Genomic DNA, 22,760 nt, shown 5'->3' on the forward strand with positions numbered 1-22,760 from the left:
GGTCCCTCTCCCTTCGCCATGTCCCTGTCTACAATATTTATTCATTTTTGTGACAATTATGGCGATAAAGCTTAAGATGTTTCTTTCCATGGCTGCACAAAATATTCATTTCTTTTTGTAAGGATTTTTTTTTATGATTTAAACAAAAAGTAAAATAGTCATGGATTAATTATGAATATTAACTCTCTTTTTGTTGCAAATTAAGATTATCTCAAATACCTTTGTTCGGGTATAAAAGCACACTAACCACTTTGCCTAAGAATTTATCACATCTCTTCAGCAAAGGAAATTAATTGTTTCTTTAAGTAGTAAATGAATGAAATATTTACAACGGCCAGAAAACCTTACTAAAGCACACGAATATACCCTTTAAATTTAAAATAAAATAATATTTTGTAAAATTTTACTTTTTGGAAAATAACTGATATGGTTTCATAATTTCATATGTAAGACCTCTTTTTTTAAACAAATTAATTTCAGAAAGTAAAGGCTTATGCTACAAAAAAGTAACGTGAAATTTTACTCTTTTAACTTTTTCTCTTATCTATTATGTGTTCCAGGTCAAGAGTTTTATTTCTAGATAACTTTTTTGTGTTGGCAATTTCGAACAGAGGTGTGGTTTGCTACAGTACTTCCGGTATTTTAGTTATGTTTAGATTGTTTATCTTAAGCTGTATCTGATTTAACAGTTGCTTGTCCATTATTTGAACTAGCGAAAAATTTTCAACAATTTGTGTTTTGTAGAATTCTGAAACTTACAAGAATGGCAGCTGCCGATGTTGAAAGAGCACCAGGTGTAAGTAAAATCTGTACGATTTTGGCTTCTGTGTCTGACAGTTTCGACCAACGGTACTTCACCCTAACAATCAATCTTTTCGCATTTATAACTTCCAAATGTTTACTATTCATTTCATCCGGGCACGCAAAATTTTTCTATTCTTTATGTCATCTGTTGCATTATCCATGTTTAATTCACTAAAATGGTTACTATTAGTCATAATTTTCATCATTATATTGTTTTTTTTATTGAAGTCTTTAATGAATAGAAGTCATTATCACTATAAAATAGCTAATGTATATTATTTCTTTTAGTGCTACTTGATCTTATGAGCTGAAAAATTTCTCTATAATTGATCTATTCATAGGAATATTCAATATTCTTCATATCGGAAATAATGCACACAATGCAAATCCAAATAGTTTTTCTTCATGCATGTTATAAATGATTTTATTTATGTGTGTGCAAAATGTTAAATAATGATATATGAATTTATTTATTATATTAATAATTATATTTTCCGCTTTGACTTTAATGAAGTGTTATCTACTTTCCTTATTACATCATTGTCTAATTTTTTTTATAGCAAGCAAATTCATTTTCATTGTGTTGAATTTTAATATGGTGTTAAAGGAATTGTTGCTAACACATATAGTGCTTTTAACAACTTGCAATACGGTTTTAGTTTTTGAAAAACACTTCATTTCTTTGAAAATCATCTTGAATATAGAAACTAATTTGGTATAAATTGAACTGTAACAATTAAAACTGAAACTTTTAAATCTGAAACTTTTTGACTTATTTGGAATTATATTTAATTATCTAAACTTTTATTTTAAATTGTATACTCTCTTTATCTTTTATGTTATTATTTCATTGATAGTAAAATAAAGTGGATATCTTCTGTAAAATTATAGCTAAGAGTTGTCTTAGTAATTTGTATGTTTCAGAAATATTTTTGTTACTCTGCTGCCTACTATTTTTCTTCATATATTTCCCATTACAACTTCAGTTTCTGTATATTGATTTGTTATTTATTGAAAGTTTGTATCTGTTATTGATTTTTAAAGCCCTGCTAAATTTTAGTGGGCAAATTAAATTCCTCAGATTTAAAAATATATCATTCCCAAAAAAGGAGTTATGATAAAGTCTTATGATAAATGTTTCAAATCTTGGCTGCAATAAATGTTTAAAAACAAAGTATTAAGTTTTTTATTTTTTCAAATTTATTCTTGGGCATATTGAGTTTGCTGATAATGCATTGATCTCCAATTACCCTTAAAAATAACCGACAGGAACACTGATTCAAATTGATTTTCTTTTTAAAATATTTCAATCTTTTAACTCTAAAGAGTTCTACTACCAATATTAAAATTTATTATTAAACGGTAATAATTTTTTTTATCTCTAAACAGTACTGTTTGTGTTTATTTATATTTTTACTACATTAAAGTATAATGAAAAATGGGGAGACAAATGGAATAATCTGTTTTAATCTCTAATTGCTGCATATCTAGTTGTAAGAGTTTGAATATGATTAAAAATCATTTATTGACAATTAATTATATATGCTTTTAATAGATTATGTGACAAAAAAAAATTAATTTTGAGTATCAGTTACTGTATTGGTTATTATCATTTCTGATATGTAAGGTTATTTATTACAAATACTTCAATCATTGGCAGGTAAGTCTTGAATATTTCCACAAATACCATTTTCTGCAAAACCGGTACACACAGAATTTTTACTGTAAAATATATCTAGAAAAGTCAGTTTTTGTAAAAAAAAAAAAAAAAAAAAAAAAAAAAATGAAAGCACTAAGAATATTTTCTAGAATTTAATATTAGAGTAAGAATTCCTTCATTTTATAACAAAATAATTAGCTAATGTTAAATCATCATTGTTTGAATCTTTTATATTGTGTTGAAATTTTTTATACATTTTTTTTTTTTTTTTGAAGATTAGGCATACTTGAATTTAAATAAAATGATTTGATTTTATTGTATATTAATTTCAAACCTATTCATTAATTTATGTACATATCTAGCAAACTATCATTAAAATTAATTTATTCTACTTAAATTCTTGGCCATTTTTGAAACATATATTTTAATTTTTCTAATTCAGTGTTCATTTTGGGACTTTTGTTCCATCGTTTTGTATAGAATTTACGAAATTCCTTCTTTACTGTTCGCTATATTTATCTAATTACTAGCATGCTACTTTATTATTGTTTAAGTATGACAATAGGAATAATTGTGTATGTAAAAGTGGTGGAATTATTGTACCTGCCACTGCATTTTTAAATTGCATATAATTTATTGATTCTATTTGTTATTATAAAATGATCTAATCTTTTATAGTGGTGCTTTCTATATTTCCCTGATACTTGCAATCATTGAAACATTGTCCAAATTATACAGAGCAGAATATTTTTTTTTTCTGTGCAAGTACTTCACTTATTCATAGTCAGGCGGGTGCAAATATTATATGTAAATGAAAAATACTCCATTTAGAAAAGTCTTGCTGAATATTTTAAAACTTATATATGTTGACCTGATAGGACAAAGATTTCTCTCAAAGTCGTAGACGAGTTATGTGTAAAAATAGGAATTTTTTTTTTTAATTTCTTATATTAAGTATTTTATTTATTTGAAAAATTAAATAATTCATATCTCGAAGAAAAATAAAAGAAATTTTAAAAAAATGCCTATTAAAAAAATTTCTTATAATTTTTTATCAGTTGGTTTAAAAAATATATTGTTTTACATAGATTTTTTTAAAGATACTTCTGTTTCTGCAGAAGATAAGAAAATGTAAAGAATCTATTGGGCAAATTGACTTGATGTTAATTTTTGTATAGAAGATATATTTACATTAAAAAAAGATATTTTTAGGTATCAAATTCAAGTATTGTTAAATTTAACTTCTTTAGAAAAAAGATTAGAGAGAAGTGACTGAATATTTTGGAATGAACTGTAAATTATCTGGTATTTATTTTATTTCTCATAAAGTTGTGTCAATGATATAAATCTGTTTATTCTCACCCTGTTAAAAAAGAAATATAAAATAGCATCTTTAAAAAAAAACTGCATTTTTCATATTAATATCTCTCTAATATTGTCTGGATTATGAAGTGTGTTAGCTATTTCATAGTTTAGCCTAAAAATATGTTTGAAACTTTCTGTAAAATTAAATTATGATATGTTTTTGCATATTTTACATTTTGCATATTGTAAAGAGATAGATTGTTTCATAAAATATGGGGCAGTCCTGAAAATATCTGTGCTCTTATTTGTTAAGAGCACAAAGGTTAAATTGTGTAATTGTTAAAGCACCTTAAGGTTAAATTGTGATTACTTTTTAATATAGCTGACAGAAAATTTTCGAGGTTTAAAACTCCAAGGTCATGTTGGATTTGACAGTTTACCTGATCAGCTGGTTAAGAGATCTGTTCAGGAAGGATTTGCATTTAATATCCTATGCATTGGTAAGATATTTTATTTATTTTTAAAAAAAATCAGCATTAAATAACTGTTGGGAGGCATGGTACAGTTACATTTATGTCTAAATAAAAGATCAGAATCTGAATTTCTCCATTAGATAGAGAAGCTATATTGCTTATTTGATCTCCCCAATTGTTACACAAGCTATAATATTATTTGTGTTTAAAACAGAAAACCTGATTTTTTTTTTATTATTTTATATGAAAATGCCATAAACAGGGAAGAAAAAGCATCTGGAAAGAGGGAAAATATATTAAATAATAACATATTGTAATCAGTGAAAATGGTTGTAAAAGAAAATAAAAAATTTCAAGATGTGGCAGTACCAATGAAGATTTCAAAATCAGCTCTTGTTTGGCATGTGCAAAACCTTAAATCATTTAATAAGAAGGATATCAAAATATAATATGTTATAATATAATATGTAATATAATTTTAATTTTCTCAAAACTTGTCCCATTCCATCTTAATATATGTTACAAAATATTACAATTTTTAACTAATCAAATAAAAGCTAATTGTTTATATTTTGTTGTTTTTCAATTTTTTTAAAAAATAAAGAACATACAGTTAAATTTTTATAAACTGCACTCTTGGTGAGTCTAAATTAGTAAACTTTAAAAAAAAAATTAAATTGTGAAATCTGTCTCATTTTTCCCAACTTTCCCCTATAAATGCCATTTTGTGGGAAAATCAATATTGGTTTTTGGGTTTGGTGTTTTTTGGTTTTGCTGTTTTGAGTACAGGTTGATACTGATTGATGCTTGATCATATTTACCTGGTACAATTAGTAACTACTCCCATTCATGTCTGTACATATAAACAATATCTTTCAAATAGATATTAATTTTAAAGATCTCGCCAAATTGCTCGACATCTAGAGCTTTAGTTGATTTTAATTTATTCTTCATTTGTTTTTTTAAAGCCTAATTATAAAGTCAGGACTGTATTGAACTTAAAAGACTGATGACAATAGTTTAATTTACATTTTGTTTTTAAATATTTCCTTATTTACATATGTTTAAATTCAAAAATGTAAATATTTTCATTTTAAGTATATTTTTAAAATTTTTATATTCTAAAATTTCTATTTGCACTTAAAATTTAATTCTTATATCAATTTTAATCATAGTTTAATTTGTTTTCAATTTATTCAATAATAATTCTTTTTTTTTGGGGGGGGGGGTTACATATTTATTTAAAAGAAATTGTTTAAGAAAATATTATTGACTTAATTAAATATTAAATCTATATATATAAAAGATGATTTGTATGTATGTTCCTTATAAAGTAAAAAGCTACTTGTCTATTTTTATGCAAATTTTTGCAAAATTATCAGCATTTTCCTGAAAATGTTTAAAATAATTGAAATTCTTGATTTGACCAATAAAAAAAGGTTTAAGGCTTAATAATATTGCTTCAATAGTATTTAGATAGAGCCACAAGACAGTACTTCTCTCTGTTAGGTTAGTGAGATGAAAAATGCTTTTAAGCTTGCATAGAGATAAGCGATGGTAGAATTTAGAAATGGGTTTATTGCCTAGGAAATGAAATCTAAGAATTTATTTTAAAAAATGAACTTGAGAGCCTTTACCTCAGCTTCAACTAAAGGTGTAATATAGACACATGTCAAATAATAATCAGAAAGTAGTCTTTAACAGGCCAGCCAAAGAAAGAAAGAATGAATGAATGAAAGAAAGAATGAACTACAAGACATACTCCTTAAGTACTTGTTCATGCCTGCCATCACAACCAAACAAAGCTTAGTGCTTGGAATGCATACAAGGCAAAGAAATTACATGCATGATGGTAAATCTTAATTTCAAACAAGTGCATGCTCCCCCATGCAAGTTATTTCTTTACAAAAATTCTTTAAAAAATAAAGTTTCATTACAACTTATGGGGAAAAAATCAAAATATTGTAATATACAAATGATCAGAATTTATAGGTTATGTTTACAACTTACCTATTCCAAAGTACTGGCAACTTGACCACAAAATTTATGTACAATATCTTTCATTAAAGATTTAGTAAGTATATTTACCTTATTATTATTGGTATATTTTATTTCTAGAGAGTCCTTTTCAATTAATTTTCTTAAAAAGTGAAACTGCACATTGATAGGATTTGCCCTGTAATTTTCTACAGATGAATGTGAAAAATTCATTGCTGCTTGATCATGACAGTATATTAATGGTAGTCCTGAAAATTCAATATTTAAAAATTTACACTCATTTGTTATCTTTTGAAACCAAGTATAATAAATGAGTGCAAATTCGGTGCTATCTCAGCTGATGATATATTATATTCTGCCTCCATAGTAGACAGATTATCACTATTTTGTTTGAAAGTGTGCCAAGAAATTAGGACTTTATTGGTCATTATAAGCACACCCCACACTCCTATAGAAAATTTTTACAAGTTTTTAAAATTAAGCCAAAAATAATCAGTTTTCTGAATGAAAAATGGGAAAGTGTAAATTTTTTCCCCTTAAAAATTCTTAATCAGTAGTTGATGAATATAATGTGGATTCTAATTGCATATAATTTTATTTTATTCAGTGTGTGTGTGAGAGAGAGAGTATTAGCTTATATGTATGTTAATTTTTTCATGTTTTATTTTATTGGTTACCATCTGGTGCTACCTTCTTTTGAGATAAAACATTTAAAAGCTTTTTAAATGAGTCATTATTGCTGTACTTTGTTAATAATTTGAAATCATAGCTATCAGGTGAAATAATTTTCAGTTGCAATTTCTAATTGTGGCGAACTATAGTTTTTGGGGAAATTGACAGAATTGAAGATTCTAACTAATGTCTACTGTAAATTAAGTAAAATGTTTAAAGAAATGTGAATTTTCAAGCGAAAGAATTTATTCCAAATTTAAAAAATGAAATTCTTTTTTTTTTTTTTTAAATAAATCATTTTCTGAATTACATCAATTTAAACAACAAAATTTGTCAGCAAGTAAATTAAATCAGGTATTGACAGACCAGGAAATGAAATGCAGTTATTCACTGTTACATTTCAAATATATTTTTAAACTTCTTATACTGTTGGAGACATTTGATATAAAAGTAAAGAAATACTGCAATAATCCTTATAAGTTGAACCAGTAGTAAAGAGTTTTTAAAAGATAATCCTGTACAAACAAAAAATGTTTATTAAAAAAAAAAAAAATCTGACTAGGCAAAAATATATTTAAATGTTTCTTTAGTTTGATGTTTTACTATCCGTCTCAGTTTGTAATATTCTTATTGAGTTTGTTCAAAGAGTTTGGCATATTATTTGGTACAATATCAGAGATTTTGCATAAAATCTCATTAAAAGTTTTAGCCACGTTATGTTTAATAGCAGTGGAAATATTTTTCTCTGCATTTTAAAATGTATACTTTCAAGGAAAGTTTTTTTTTTTTTTTTTTTTTTTTCAAATTTGAAATCTTATGATGAAAATGAAGTTTTTCCTCTTTTTTTAACCCCCTGTTTGTTCATTTTTCTTTTTGTCTCTTAAAACTCTCCCCTTGAACAACCTTAACAGCAGATCACTATAATTGCCTCATCAATTTTCCAAAGTTTTAGTGCACCAGCCATCTCTTTGATCCTTGAGTATCTTGTAAAATTCATATTAAAAATATATTTACAAAGAAATAAAATGGCAAAACTGATGAATTTGTAACAAAAGTGGAAGATACTTTAACCAGTGGGTATTTCAGGATGTGAATCAAACATATTTTGTTATGTCGGAAGTTAGGTATTATGACTTGCACCTAGTCATTTTGTTATGTTGTTATAACTTTCTTTTTAACCTTTAAGCCATATTTTTAGGATAAAAATGGAATAGGTCAAATTGAAATCAGAGTGTTTGTGAAGAGCTAAACTTATGTATTGAAAAAAAATTATATTAATTCTTTAGGAGAAACAGGTATTGGGAAGTCTACTTTGATGGATTCTTTATTCAATACTACATTTGATTCGTCCCCAAGTCCTCATAATTTACCAGCTGTGAAACTAAAGGCAAAGACTTATGGTACATATGAATTTTCTACTTTTCTTCTAAATTGATTTTAATATTTAACATATATATTATTTTGATGGTGTTCTTTTTATCTTCCTTTGAATAGACCTCCAAGAAAAAAACGTTAATTTGAAGTTAACAGTGGTTGATACTGTTGGTTATGGTGACCAAATAAACAAAGAAGACAGGTTTGTATTAATTTATGTTGTCTATTTTGAGTTTTTGTTATTAAGAAAATTAAATCTTTTCTAATTTCCTTTTAATTTTTACCAGTGTCTACTTTTTTTCTAATACTTAAAATAATTTGAATTTCCATGTATTTGTAATTACATGGTATGAATTTTAGAAGCATCTGAACTACTCAAAGGGAAATTTTGAATTGATGTAGTGTAATATGGCAGCTTTAAAAATGATGTGTGCATGTTTGTGTGTGCCAGAATGCTTGAAGTGTGCAAGACTCAGTTATTTACTTTGGGAACATAATACTTCTTTCTCTTTAAATGTTTCTGAGTGATATTTCTTTTATTTATACACATTTATATGATGATCTTTAAATAAATCCTTACTAAAAAAAATTTGACTAATATAATTAATAAAAATAATTAATTTATTCTATTTTAAATATCTTTAAAATTGCAGTAAAATTAATGTATTATTTCACAAAGGATTGTCATCAAGTTTTAAATATACCCGAAAATACTTTCATGGATCAAGAATTTAAGGATTTTCTGTACAAAATATAGGGGGGGGGGGTAATGTTGACTTATTTTATTCTTGAGGGAATGAGAAAACTTGCATTGAATCCAAGAATAATTTTCAATTGATATTTAGTAAAATAAATTTTTTATAGTTATACAAAAATCAAGATAAACATTTTCATCTTTTTTTTAAATTGAATTTCTCAGATCACTGCTTCTGTTTGGATACTGCTCTTTGCTGTAAATATTTAGAATTGTAGGCATTAATTCCCCCCTTCCCCTTCTTTCTTTTGTTTCTTCTGGAATGATGAAGAAGATTATAAGGAAAACTTCATTTAAAGTAACTTCATTTCATCTCCTGTAGGTATTTAAATTCGAAAAACATTGATCAGCAAAGAATTTTTTTAATGCTAACAAATATTTTGATCAAAAAATGGGAATGAAGTATCTGTTAAGTCTTTGTTTCTGGTGACATTTTGTTTGCTTTTATTGATTTAATGTGCATCATATTGTGTATAATCCCATTCTTTACCTGTTAGTGTCTTAATTTTCCAGTTATGATCATTAATGCTAACAAATATTTTGATCAAAAAATGGGAATAAAGTATCTGTTAAGTCTTTGTTTCTGGTGACATTTTGTTTGTAATATGGCAGCTTTAAAAATGATGTGTGCATGTTTGTGTGTGCCAGAATGCTTGAAGTGTGCAAGACTCAGTTATTTACTTTGGGAACATAATACTTCTTTCTTGTTTGCTTTTATTGATTTAATGTGCATCATATTGTGTATAATCCCATTCTTTACCTGTTAGTGTCTTAATTTTCCAGTTATGATCATTAATGCTAACAAATATTTTGATCAAAAAATGGGAATAAAGTATCTGTTAAGTCTTTGTTTCTGGTGACATTTTGTTTGCTTTTATTGATTTAATGTGCATCATATTGTGTATAATCCCATTCTTTACCTTTTAGTGTCTTAATTTTCCAGTTATGATCATTTTGAATTAAGTGTAATATATAGTTTGTTTGTTCATTATTATATAATTGATTTCACACTATTAATCTAGGTAATATAAGCTAATTTATATAACCAACCAAGGAAAATAATATCTCTATGTAATTATGCATTATATTTGAAGCTTCCAATTATATATAATCAATCTCAAAATGTTAGCATTGCCTGGCTGTCATAAGATATTATGTTGGTGTGCCTATTTTTGGCATTTTAATTTAATAAAATTATCTTTTTAGTTTCAAAGCTATAGTGGACTATATTGATTCACAATTTGAAATGTTTCTTCAAGAAGAACTTAAAATCAAGAGATCTCTTGTTACTTACCATGACACTCGAATTCATGCCTGCTTGTATTTTATAAGTCCTACTGGCCATGGGTAAAACATCTTATATTTTTCTTTAAGTTGATAATTTGTGTTTGTTGATACCATACTGATGTTATCATGTGAAATCTGTCTTTGTTTTTTGTTTCAATTTCTTAATGAAGGTTACTTATGCTTAATAGAAAAATTTATATGGCCAGTTAAATAAACCTTTATTCATAAAATGTTCTACTCTTGTTTGTATTTATTAAAGTAACTGCTAAAATAATAGTAGTATTTTCAAATAAAGCCATGTGGATGCTAATAAAACATATGTTAATCAGATTTTATAATAGACTTTGCTTGGAAGTGATTTTTCTCCTTTATGTTTAAGTAAAGTTAATTTTTTATCATTATTACAAGGTTTTTTAAAGGGTTTTAGTATTTTTTTTTGTTTGTTTGTTTAAAATAATTTTCAATGAAGTAAACTGAAGTTATAAGTCAATAAACTGGAGGTGCATTACTTGAAACATATAAAGCTTGCTAAAAATTATATTTTCAATTCGAAAATTTATGTAATCAAATTCTTAAACATCTGAAATTTATAAATGATTAGTGCATTTGCTATTACTAGAGCATCATTTTTTGTGTAAGTTATATTATTAATTAACTGTGTAAGAGCTATGGGGTTTGTCATGGATTTGGAAAAGGTAAAATCTTAAAATCCTAATGCTCAAGAAAGCAGTAATTAATTTAGAGAGGGGGAAAGTACTTTAAGATTTATCACCATTGTTGACCTGAATAGTTTTTTGCATTACCTCTATACGTTTATTTTTAAATTTTATGCTTAGCATCTTTTTATAATTTGAAATACATGCACTACTGCAAGTAATTGATGATTTCAATAATAATTAATGTTTTGATGAGTAAATTGCTGAAGTAACGAAATTTTCTGCTGTTAAGAATGACCCTCCCTCCTTTTTATGATCAAGCTTTGTTTTCCCAATTGATGTGGCAGAATAAATTCATTTATTGATTCTTTCTATACCAAATTATATGATGAACAATAACACTATTCAAATGTTTACAATACCGAATTTATACTGTTATTGAAATTTTGTAAAATAAATTATTAGTGACTGATAGGTTTCATATCAACCATAACATGGTTGATATGAAGTGGTTGAACCATAACATGGTTGATATGAAATTTACTAAATTTATACCAGTATTGAAATTTGCAAAAAAAACGAATAAAAAGTTTCTGATAGACCAAGTGCAGAGAATGTGGCCTCGTAATCCAACCAAATTCTGTTAGTTTTTATTGAGTTGCAAGAGATGTGTGTGGACTCTAGTTATCATGGTGAAATACTATTAGTTTAAAAAAAATCAGAGTTGTAAGACTTTTTAACAGACAAATGCCATTAAAGATTTCACTAGTTTTATTGAAATTTTCTTTATCTGAATATAATTTTAAATTTTCATGATCAACCAAGTCTTATGTTATCAAAAGCAAATATTCTTCGAAAGATTTTTGAAACACTAAAAGATGCTCCACTTAGATAGTTTGTTGTCTAGTTAAAAATAATTCATGTCTGATTCATTTACGAAAGTTGTATTCAAAAATTTCATGTACATTAATAAGACTTTTAAGATAAGGGCTTAAGAAGTAATATATATGAAATGCTATGAAATAAAGAAAACTTTTAAGAATGATCAAATCGAAACTAAACATTAAAATCGAATCGAAACAAATAGTGACCCACTAACAGGGAAAAAAGAAAAAAAAATACAATGCCGAATGTAAAATATTGGAAAAATATTAAGCGTTATAATCGAATAATAAACGTGGCAGACTTCAGGTTATTAACCTTTACTACAATCCAGCATTAAAACAATATAAATAAATTGTTAAGTTTTCGATTATATAATTAATTTTCATTCATGCTTAGTTTGATTCACCACTGATAAATAAGTGAATTTAGGAATTTTAAAGAACCTCTCTCTGTTGGTAGACGCCAAAACAGAAGTTAGGATTTCGTATCCGATAACGGCGCATTCCTAATGGGCGGAGATATTTTTAATTGAACCAAACGTTTTAAAGATGATAAATTATTATATATACTGACTAACTGCTGTACAGAGCAGTGTTTTGTATCAAAGTGTAGTTTTAGATAATTCAAAAAATAAACTAATTTAAAACTAATTTGGATGGAATTGATTTTGATTTAATGGCATAGTTTTCAATTATTTTTTAAAAAATCTTTTAGTATATATTATGGTATAATTAGATGATAAAAGGGTAACTGTACATGCTTATTACCATGACTCATTTATAGAATCAATACTTGAATTTATATCATTCAGACTTAGTAAAGAGAAAAAATAAAACAATATTATTTCTCTAAGGAGCAATTTGAAATTTTTCTTGTATAAATTATTTTCTTGTATTGTGCATATTAAAATGTGTGATTTGTTAAAACAAATTCTGTAAATTTCTCCCTTATAGCTTAAAATCTATTGATCTTGTATGTATGAAGAAGCTGGATAGTAAAGTGAATATTATACCTATCATAGCAAAAGCTGACACTATATCTAAGGTGGAGTTACAGAGGTTCAAAATCAAGGTTATAAGCATTTTTTATATGTTAATTTTTAACTGATTTCTTTGTTGACATATTGGACCATTTCAAACCTTTAAACATTTTTTGTTCAAGGGAAATAGTGCAACCTATTTTAAAGAGAAATATACATTTCCATATCAGGACCTGTTATTTTATAAATGAATTCTTTTATTAATTGTTGATTAATTTTTAAAAAATCTTTTTCAGCTGTTTTGTAAATTGATAAATTTATAATATTAAATTCAATCGGCAGAATTAATCAATCTAACAAATTAAATAACTTTGCTAGCTTTTAGATCATAAAAAAATTTGTACAAATGACACTTTCAATCTGATTTTGAAATATTCTTAAAAAATCGCATTCCTTCAATAAAGAGAAATGTAAACGCACTATGTATGAAAGGGCATTACAGAGATTGCAAGCTATTTGAACATATTGCAACGATTTTTATGTATTAAATTTTTTCGAACCTAAATATTTTCATTAATTTTTATATGTAAATGTCTTCTCTGTTATTTCTGAATACATTTAAAAGAGATTTACAGAAGGTTTTATTTAATTAAAATTGCTAAATTTTCTATTGAAATAAGCTTCACATTAAAAAGAATGCATTATAAGCTGATTTCTTACTCTTTAAATGAAGTTTTAAAAAAATTGTAATATTTGAACTTTGTTTAAAAGTTGAGAGTAAATATTTAAGTTTCTAAATAAGGCAGTTGCCAGTTTTTATGAACTTGAAAGGCTTGTGTTTGCTTTCTGATGAAAAATATTTGAATTAGATATTAGTTCTTATTTAGCAATTTCATGATGTTCATTAATTGTTTCTAGTTTGATTACAGATTAAATGTTCATTCTTATGATAAGGAATATTCAAGCTATCTATTTTGTCAAATCTTCCCTTTGATTAGATATTAAAATTACAATTGTACCATTATATTATGTGTTCTTTAATTAGATTTCTGAATTGTGTTGGGGCATAACTAGATAAATTGTTTCTTTTTAGCATATTTGTTTGCAATGATTGACTCGTGAAAATTTTTGTCATAGTAATTGATTATATATATATACATATAAAAAAATAGTACAATTTTATTGTTTTAGGTTTTCAGTTTCCTGACATTTTTGAATGTTAAAATTTACTTTTGTTGCTTATAATATATTTATACGTCTTTGGATGTATTAAAATTGTTGTTACATAGAGATATATTGAAAAATTCCTTTTATGCAGAAGACAATTATGGTGGAGTCATTTGATTTTTACCTATCTATAATTTTAAAAGCATATTGTAGATGCTGTACTATATTTTATTCTTTTTGCAATATTATACAAGATAAGTTAATCTTAAGCCAAACGAAAGTGTTATAGAAGTGCCCATGTGGATCATAAAACACTTTAACTCTTTGTTTTGTCTCTTGCCGTTTTCTAGCTATGGCGGACAAAATGAAATTGCTACAAGGGGACAAACACCAATATGAAAAGTTTTTTATAGATCTACACATAAAATAAATACATACAGAATTATTATAATTAAAGTTGCATTTTCAAACGATAGTTAAAAGAAACTGCTCAGAATGACCTCATATTTCATTTGAGTATATCTATGGAAATTTATTTTGAGAAAAAAAATTTCAAAAATTGACATAGATGGCGCTGTATTCGTCATAAGATACTAGTTAAATGACATGACATGCTGTTGTGGTACTCTTTGTTTAAAGCACATCCACCAGGACAAAGTAGTGCTACAGTGGATAGGAAAAAAATCGACTTCTAACTGTCCTTAGGCCGAAATACGTTTAAAAAGCAAAAACGAAATTGGATTGTAATTGTTCCTTGCTTTGAGAATGAGGGGGCAATGGGTGCATTTTGAAACGGTTTCTCTCTTTCCCATATTCTACAATCTGGAGTATGGACAGAACTTTTGATATGGTAATGGGCTTCATCTATCCACAAGATATTCCATGGCCATGTATTGTCCACTTCCATTCGAGCAAGAAATTGTAAGTTGAAACTTCTTATTTTGGCGGGCTAGCATAAAACAAGGACTCCTGAGCATTCGTAATTTTGAATGAATGGCATTGGTGGATGTTTCATAAAAATTTTGAACTGTGCTGATTGGCATATCTCAAGTTCACCATGCACTGGACCCTTCCACAACACTGCTTGATGCTTCCTGCAATGCAGACATCCTTCACTGGCTTTGAAATTATTGCTTTCCTCCCTCCTACCACATTTCATACCAAATGAATCCGTCTCTTCAATGATCAATCATTTTTCATATCAAATGCGGTCATCGGACCAGAACCGCTTTTTAAATTTTTGAATGTTTGGAATTTCTTCATTATAATTGTCGCGCATTCACCGTTCTTTTAAAAAGCTTTACAAACAGAACCCGGTCCTTCGCTGATAGACTTGACTAACAGGAATTGCCTGCTCCTCGTCTTTTTATCATGTGTATAATGTGCAGTGCGCATGCACGTCTTTCAATTGGCGTCTTAAAATTAGCATGTCTTTTAAAACAATCTTTTTTCAGCATCTTATTACAAGTACAGCGCCATCTATTAGGTGACATTTGTACTATTTTTTCTTTCGCAAAACAAATTTTCATTGCTCCACGTATACCCAGATGAAATATGAAGTCATTCTGACTAATGGCTCTTTTGTTACAACCTTTTGAAAGTGCGACTTTAATTATAATCGCTATATTTTGAAAGAACATATAAAATCCTGTAAGATGATATCATTTACATTTGTATATCAGTATGTAATATCGAAACTTTACGAAATCAAAATCAGTTTGCGGTATTCAAAATTAAAGAATTTGGCGACAAGAATTGCTCACGAGAGCCTGCTGTAATTCATATCGGTGTTCTAGTTTAGGAAAAAGTATTTCTTTTGCAGTACATCATTAAAATTGGTATTCGTCAAAAAATGTGTTGAAGGGCCATTGTTATTCTTAATTTTAATTTCCTATCCACCTTCTGCTTATTCTATTCGTCAGGTTCCAGAAGGCCAGTTTTAAACCCAAATAAGAAAAATAACTTTTTTATGAAATGAAAAACACAATGGAAACAAAAGTAGCACGACGTTTCTTATTCCTTTCTCAAAGGAATATTCAAAAATGCTAAAAGGAGAACATTGAGATATCCTATTCCTGAATAAAGCAAATTTGCTTACAGTAGGAGAGGTTGAACTTAGAGTTGCTGCTGAATTGGGTAACCCCTGTACCTGATTTATGTCCTTGTTCGCTTTCGAACTGTAAAAAAATGCTGACCCTTAAATCATACTATTGCTCCATCGTGTCGCCTGCTCAAGTCTTCTAAGTTAGCAGCTTCTTCAAATTTCCTCTTGCTTCAGGAAATCCCAAACGAAAGACATCAACCTATAGGAATCAGATCTGGCAATCTAGATGGCCAGAGAATTGATTCCGTGAGACCAGTCCATCGTAAATAATGCTTATCCTGAATTCTCTTTAAAAAATATGCAGGGCCCTATCTTGTTGGAAAAGATTTCCACTCGTTTTGGTTTAAGGATGACATCATGTAATTCTGGTAGATGATGTTCAGGAATACCTAATACACAACTTGTCAGATGACTGGAACACATGTGGACCTCATCGACCATTCGAAGCCAAACATTTAAACTAATCATGTCACGAAGAGTTATGCCAGAATTTGTTTGCATTTAATAATGCCAATTATATGAATTTAAAATGCCATCTCGAGTGAAAAGTGACTCATCTGTTCAAAGTATAGTTCTTAGGAAATACCGTTCTTCATTATCTCGCTCTAACAGCCAGCGCTAAAATGTTATCTGCAGTTGGAAGTCTAATTGCCGTAGTTCGTGTACTTGTATTAAATGGGATAATAGGTGGTACTAGTTTTTGTACAAAGTTTCCATTACTTTACTTTGTGAAATGCCGCCTTCACTCGCAAGTGTACATAAACTCATATTTGAATCCTCCTCCCCTCGATGGCGCTGTACTCTCCTCAACGGTGGCGGATGAGCGATCTTGGATTCATTTATACACCTTACCAAACGAACCAGTCTCTCGAAACCTTTGTTGAATTTTCGTTAATACAACACAGTTGGGCGTACAACTGCGTGGGTAATCGAAACGGCTAGAGATAGAACTGGGTTATCATCGTGTTTAATAATCCATATGAGCTCTTCTATCTCCCTCTTTTATATGGCAGATTAGATCAAACTTGCCTTGTATACTTTACATAGTAGTATAACAGATATTTCTAATTTCAATTAATATTCTTTGAGAGAGAAAGTAACGTAATAAAATGTTTTAATTCTATTGTCCAATGATTCTCTATTTCTTAATTTTCAGATTATGAGTGAACTTGTGAGTAACGGTGTGCAGATATATCAGTTTCCCACTGATGATGACAGTGTTGCAGAAATCAATTCAACCATGAACGTATGTTCATTTATATTGGATTTCAAATAAGTTATTTTCAAACATTTTTTTCTTCGCTTATACTAAAAATAATTTCTTTTTTAGGCCCTTCTTCCATTTGCAGTTGTAGGTAGCACGGATTTTGTTCGTATTGGAAATAAAATGGTCCGTGCTAGGCAGTATCCGTGGGGAACTGTGATGGGTAAGCTTGCATTATAATAATTTTTTTACATTGTACAAAATTTAATTTTTTAAAATTAGAATTATATTTCATTAGTATGCCGTGTTTGCTTTTTATTATGAATGAAATGGAATTGCCTAGTTTTATTTTTATTTTTGCATGTTTATCAGTAAATTGTTGATTTTATTGCATTTTGTAATTTTGAATCATTAGCGAAAAAAGTTTAATTTATAAATGTGTGTGTGTGTGTGTGTGTGTGTGTGTGTGTGTGTGTGTGTGTGTGTGTGTATATAAACATTTTTATCTTACAATTAGTTTCTGTTCGTGTTGTATGTATTGACATGTATTTTTTCAACATAAAAACCAGGAATGAACTTGAAATTAAACTTTATTTCTTTTCTGAATAACATTATTGAACATTGAGCATCAATTCATAATGGTGCTTGTTACTTAGAATTCTTATATGTACAGTTTTCTGAAAGCTAGTACTTGAAATCCATTTAGGAGTTATCCATATCATTTCCATCCTGGAGGTACATATTACGTATATAAATTTAACACTATATTTTGCTGCTCCGTTTTTTAAGAACAGTTGCTGTCTGTCTTTATAGAAACATTCAAGAAATCTTTATTTTTTTCTGAAATATGACATTTTTGTATTGTTCCCATTAGTGTTTAATAAAATACATGTTGCAAGATAGTACATTCCATTATTCTTGCCGGAAAGAATCAGTAATAATCAGTCAGTGTTTTCATCTCAAGATAAATTTACTTATTTATTTTTGCACTCTTGTATTTTTTTTAGTGGAGAATGAAAATCATTGTGACTTTGTAAAACTTAGAGAAATGTTGATAAGGACCAACATGGAAGATATGAGAGAACAAACGCATGCTAGACACTATGAATTATACCGCCGAATGAGATTGGAACAGATGGGCTTCTCAGATATTGGAGCTGATAATAAACCAATTAGCTTCCAAGAGACTTATGAGCAGAAACGACAGGAACATATTCAAGTAAGTATTGTTTCAATAGTGCTAAATATATTGGCATTCCGGATACATTAAATATGCCATTGGAAAACGGTCGTTTGATCAATTGTGATAGGGATAAGATTAAAGCATAGTGAAGAGGATTTAAGTATGTTTACATAATATATATCTATTCTAAGTGCATGTTTTATGATACATTTGATTCCCGTGCTTCAGTAAAATTTCAGAATTCCAAATTAATTCCATGTTTATAAAATTCAGTATGAAAGTACTAAAGTAAAAGGTTTATTATTATTTTTTTACGAAGGTAAAACAAAGGGTATGTTAAACCTACACAATAGAGAAAAAAAAACACCTAGGAATTTTATATTAATAAATTGTATATTATTGATTAATGCATAAGTTATTTATTGGTAAATCTGACTTAATATAAGAGTAGATTTGTGAGATTGTCTGGTCAGATTTCTCACTCACAAATTTTTCTTCCTAATTTCTGAGTTCAAAATGTTGAAATTCAGTTTTTCAGCATTCCTGTCATTTAATTGCATTGTTTTCTGTGGATTTTTATCTAAGCTCTATATGCTTTAGAATTTGGAATTTTATCAATGTAAGATTGCATTTGCATGATTTATCTGTAAAAAAATTAATTTGAGGAGAGATGCATTGTTAATAAATATAATATCCTTAAGTGCTTTTTGTCGGATATTAATTCATTCATTAACAAATTTTGTAAATTATTTATATAATTTATCATTTCATGAAGATCTTTCCCTTTTTATTTGCAGGAATTGCAGCGAAAGGAAGAAGAAATACGTCAGATGTTTGTTGAGCGAGTGAAAGAGAAAGAAGCTGAATTGAAAGATGCTGAGAAAGAAGTAATTGTTTATTTGTTGTTTGAATTTTTGAAATCATTCAAATTAAATTCTACATTACTTTGACAAAAAGAATTTAATGAATAATAAGAATGAAGAAATGTCACCATTTTCTCTGTGTTATTTGTATTTTCTCAAAGTACTTGCACTTCGTTCTCCTTGAAAATTACAATTTCTATCAGGTTAAAACTAGCATTAAAAATGATTTAGGGTAAAAAGGAAGCAGTGCTTGTCAATTAATGTATAAAGACAAAGAAAGCAAAAGTATTTTTGATTTTTTACACACATCAATTAAATTTAATGACTATAGTAAGAAGTAGATTTGATGACCTTTCAACTCATCCATTGACCCTTTGACCCTCTAAAATTCTGTAGGCTGCATTATTTGTTGTGGGGTTGTCTATTATATTCATAAATCTTTTTCATTGTTGATCTTTATATTTTGAGAAGGGTGAGAAATGATATAATTTCATTACTATTAGCTAACTATTTTTCTTGTAATTTCAATTATATGTCAATAAGACAAGCATATTTTTGCATTAAAAATTTTAAAGATTACATTGTTTTATGGTAATGATTTGTTAATATTCTTATCAGTATTACTTGGTATGAGATTTAACTAATTAGTAACATATAAAAAAGGATTTTTTTCTCCTTATTCTGCATCAAACTTCAAAATATCGAGTAATTTAACTGAAATTATTTTATGCTTAAATTGTATCAATTTTGTCAAAAATAAGATTTGTCATATGTTAATTATTATTCCACTAAATGCATTAGAGCTCTTTTAGGGTTGTCTCTTTTATCATGCACAATTTACATTTGTTTGTATAAAAGATCCATATTTATTTGCTATTTATCCATGCTCAAATATTTATTCAAATACAGGCATATCTTCTACTAAAACAAATAAGTTGCGAGTGCACCAATGAAACACTAGAATGCAAATACATATTTAATGAGTTCGGTATCTTCCAGCCTTGAACATTATTATTAATCTTTAAAAAGATGGTTTGTAACAATGAAGGAATCTTCTAGATTGCTTTACATTCTTCTGGTGATATATTGAACTTTGCTGCCAGTGTTGATGATATTCAGTAGTCATCAAATGTGCACATGTCGCATCTGAACTCAAGAAGACATTTGGCGATAAGACATAAGCTTATTTTCGGGATAGGGCTTGCATCGCAAGTATCATAAAAAAAACCATGTTATAATTTTAATTTGGTCATAAATTTGGTATATGGTATATTATTTGTGACATTTCTTTATTGTACACTTGCTAAAAAATCCTAGTTTTATTCTATAATTATTATTATTTTTTAATTACACATAGCTTCATGCCAAGTTTGATGCTTTGAAGAAACAGCATGCAGAAGAGAAGAAAAAACTGGAAGAAGACAGGAAAAAATTAGATGAAGACATTATGAATTTGAACAGACGAAAGCAAGCTGTGTTACAAGTGCAATCGCAAGTCTCATTTCAGTCTCTCACTCTTGGGAAAAGTAAAAAGAAATGACGGTTTAATAACATTTTCTGCTTCAGAGACTATTTCAAAGTATGTCTCTACTCGTGCAGTCATCTTGTGCTTTCATCTCATTGTGATTTGCAGCAGTAGAAGTATAAGTTTTCTGCATTTTAGGATGTCTTACTAAGCATCCATACCTGATCTGTATTGCTATTGTAGTGACTTAAATGTTTTTGTATACTTGTGAATATTCTCATTCTTTCTCTTTTTATTTCTATAAATTTCTTCAAGTTATTTTATTTGCATTTTTTTTTCTTTCATGTTGATGCACCTTTGCTGTTGGATGTTCATAACATAAATTTTTATATTATTTTTTCATGCATTTTATCAATAAACTAGAATTAAAAGGCTAGTAGTTGTTCAGTCAATTTTTATTTTTCTTCTATATCCAATTTGCCTGAAAATAAGGATTTATGGTTCATTATTTTGCATATGATAAGTGACTCAAGTAGCATTTTATTGCTCCCATTTTGTTATCAACTTTGCTATGAAATTATTACAAATTTTCTGGTATTCACCTTTGATATTTACAAAATCTCATTCTTGTTTTAATGTACAACTGCAGATTTTTATCTATAATAATCACGATGAAATACATCTTTAAAACTTTTCATTCCAACTCTATTTACTCGGCATCGAAAGCATTTTAACTTTATCATAGCAATCTGCTTGAATTGATAATTTAAAAAATTCATGATTTTAAAAAAAGGCAAAAAGAGAAGAAAATGAATAAGGGCCGTGTTTGTCCCTATTTTATAACTTCCGTATTGCTGCACCATCAAGAAATAGGTCTTTTGAGTGATACTCATTCCGTCGAGGTTGAAAGTTTGCCATCTTTTCTGGATTTTTAATTTTAAAATATTTTTTCACTGAAAATCATAACAATATACTTTTATTATATGTTACTGTAAAGATTTAATTGCAAAAAGTATGAATGCTTTCATTAATAAAATTTATTATTATTTTTTTGAAGTCAAATTATATTTTTAATCAAAAAAATCTTATTCTGCCTTTAAATTAAGATTGACCTTTTTTTAAACAGAAAATAAAGAGTCGATTCAAACGGAGAGGGAAAAAGAGTGAACACTTTTTTTAAAAATTTACTAATTGCAAATATTCAGATTTCTGCCTTTCTTTTGTTCTCACGAAAGATTTTAGCTGAAGAATTTTATTTGTACAGGGCTTTATGTAGATATGCTTAGCATTTGTAGGACATCCATTGTGATATTCATAACACTATCAAGTTTGGCATCATTAATTAGCATTATGATGAACTGAAACACAAAAAAAAAATTATTAAAATAAAAACAGGGTTGTCAAGGCACCGGAGAAATATAGAGAATTCAAAAATCATCTGTAAAACAAGGAATTCTGAAATTTTCCTTAAAAACTGGAAATTATTTTTTTTTTTTATCTAAAAATTGTTGATGTCTTAATACATCGCAAGAATAAACGATATTCGCCTTGCTCTAAAAACAAAATAACAGTATTCAGATTGTTAAACTACTAAAGTTTATCCCTTTACTTCTGCCTTGATCAATCTAAATTACCAAAATTGAGAGAAAATAACTACTGCAAGGTACTTGAATACTAGTGGAGTTACTGAAACTGAAAACAAGACACATTTTAGCCGTGTTTTATATTTGTGAAGAATACTAGAATTTTCCAAATAATACAACACATTTCGTGAAGATTAAGAATTTGTTTTCATTTTTTTAAAAGTAAGATGTCTAAAAGAAAACAAAGCCGTATTGCATTAATTGGAAAACTAAAATGAAACAGAAATTAAAAAGCGAAAGTCCGTTATTTCATTATCGAAACTATCAATTTGAAACTAGTGCCT

The 22,760-nt window shown here is 27.7% G+C and overlaps 1 protein-coding gene across 2 annotated transcripts; it reads left to right on the forward strand.

Annotated features, from left to right (window-relative positions):
- Positions 1–602: 602 nt before the first annotated feature.
- LOC129958650 (septin-2-like) lies at positions 603–21,883 on the forward strand. 2 transcript variants are annotated; one of them, XM_056071257.1, is made up of 11 exons: positions 603–796; positions 4,152–4,269; positions 8,199–8,312; positions 8,407–8,488; positions 10,247–10,387; positions 12,822–12,939; positions 17,275–17,364; positions 17,449–17,545; positions 18,330–18,541; positions 19,303–19,392; positions 20,726–21,883. In XM_056071257.1, the coding sequence occupies exons 1-11, from the start codon at positions 764–766 to the stop codon at positions 20,906–20,908; spliced, it is 1,278 nt and encodes a 425-aa protein (XP_055927232.1). In that variant the 5' UTR covers positions 603–763; the 3' UTR covers positions 20,909–21,883. The 2 variants fall into 2 exon arrangements, with proteins under 2 accessions (XP_055927232.1, XP_055927233.1); XM_056071258.1 differs by lacking the exon at positions 603–796 and adding an exon at positions 965–983.
- Positions 21,884–22,760: the final 877 nt, after the last annotated feature.

Source organism: Argiope bruennichi, chromosome X1, assembly GCF_947563725.1.
Source record: "Argiope bruennichi chromosome X1, qqArgBrue1.1, whole genome shotgun sequence".
Taxonomy (NCBI): Eukaryota; Metazoa; Arthropoda; class Arachnida; order Araneae; family Araneidae; genus Argiope; species Argiope bruennichi.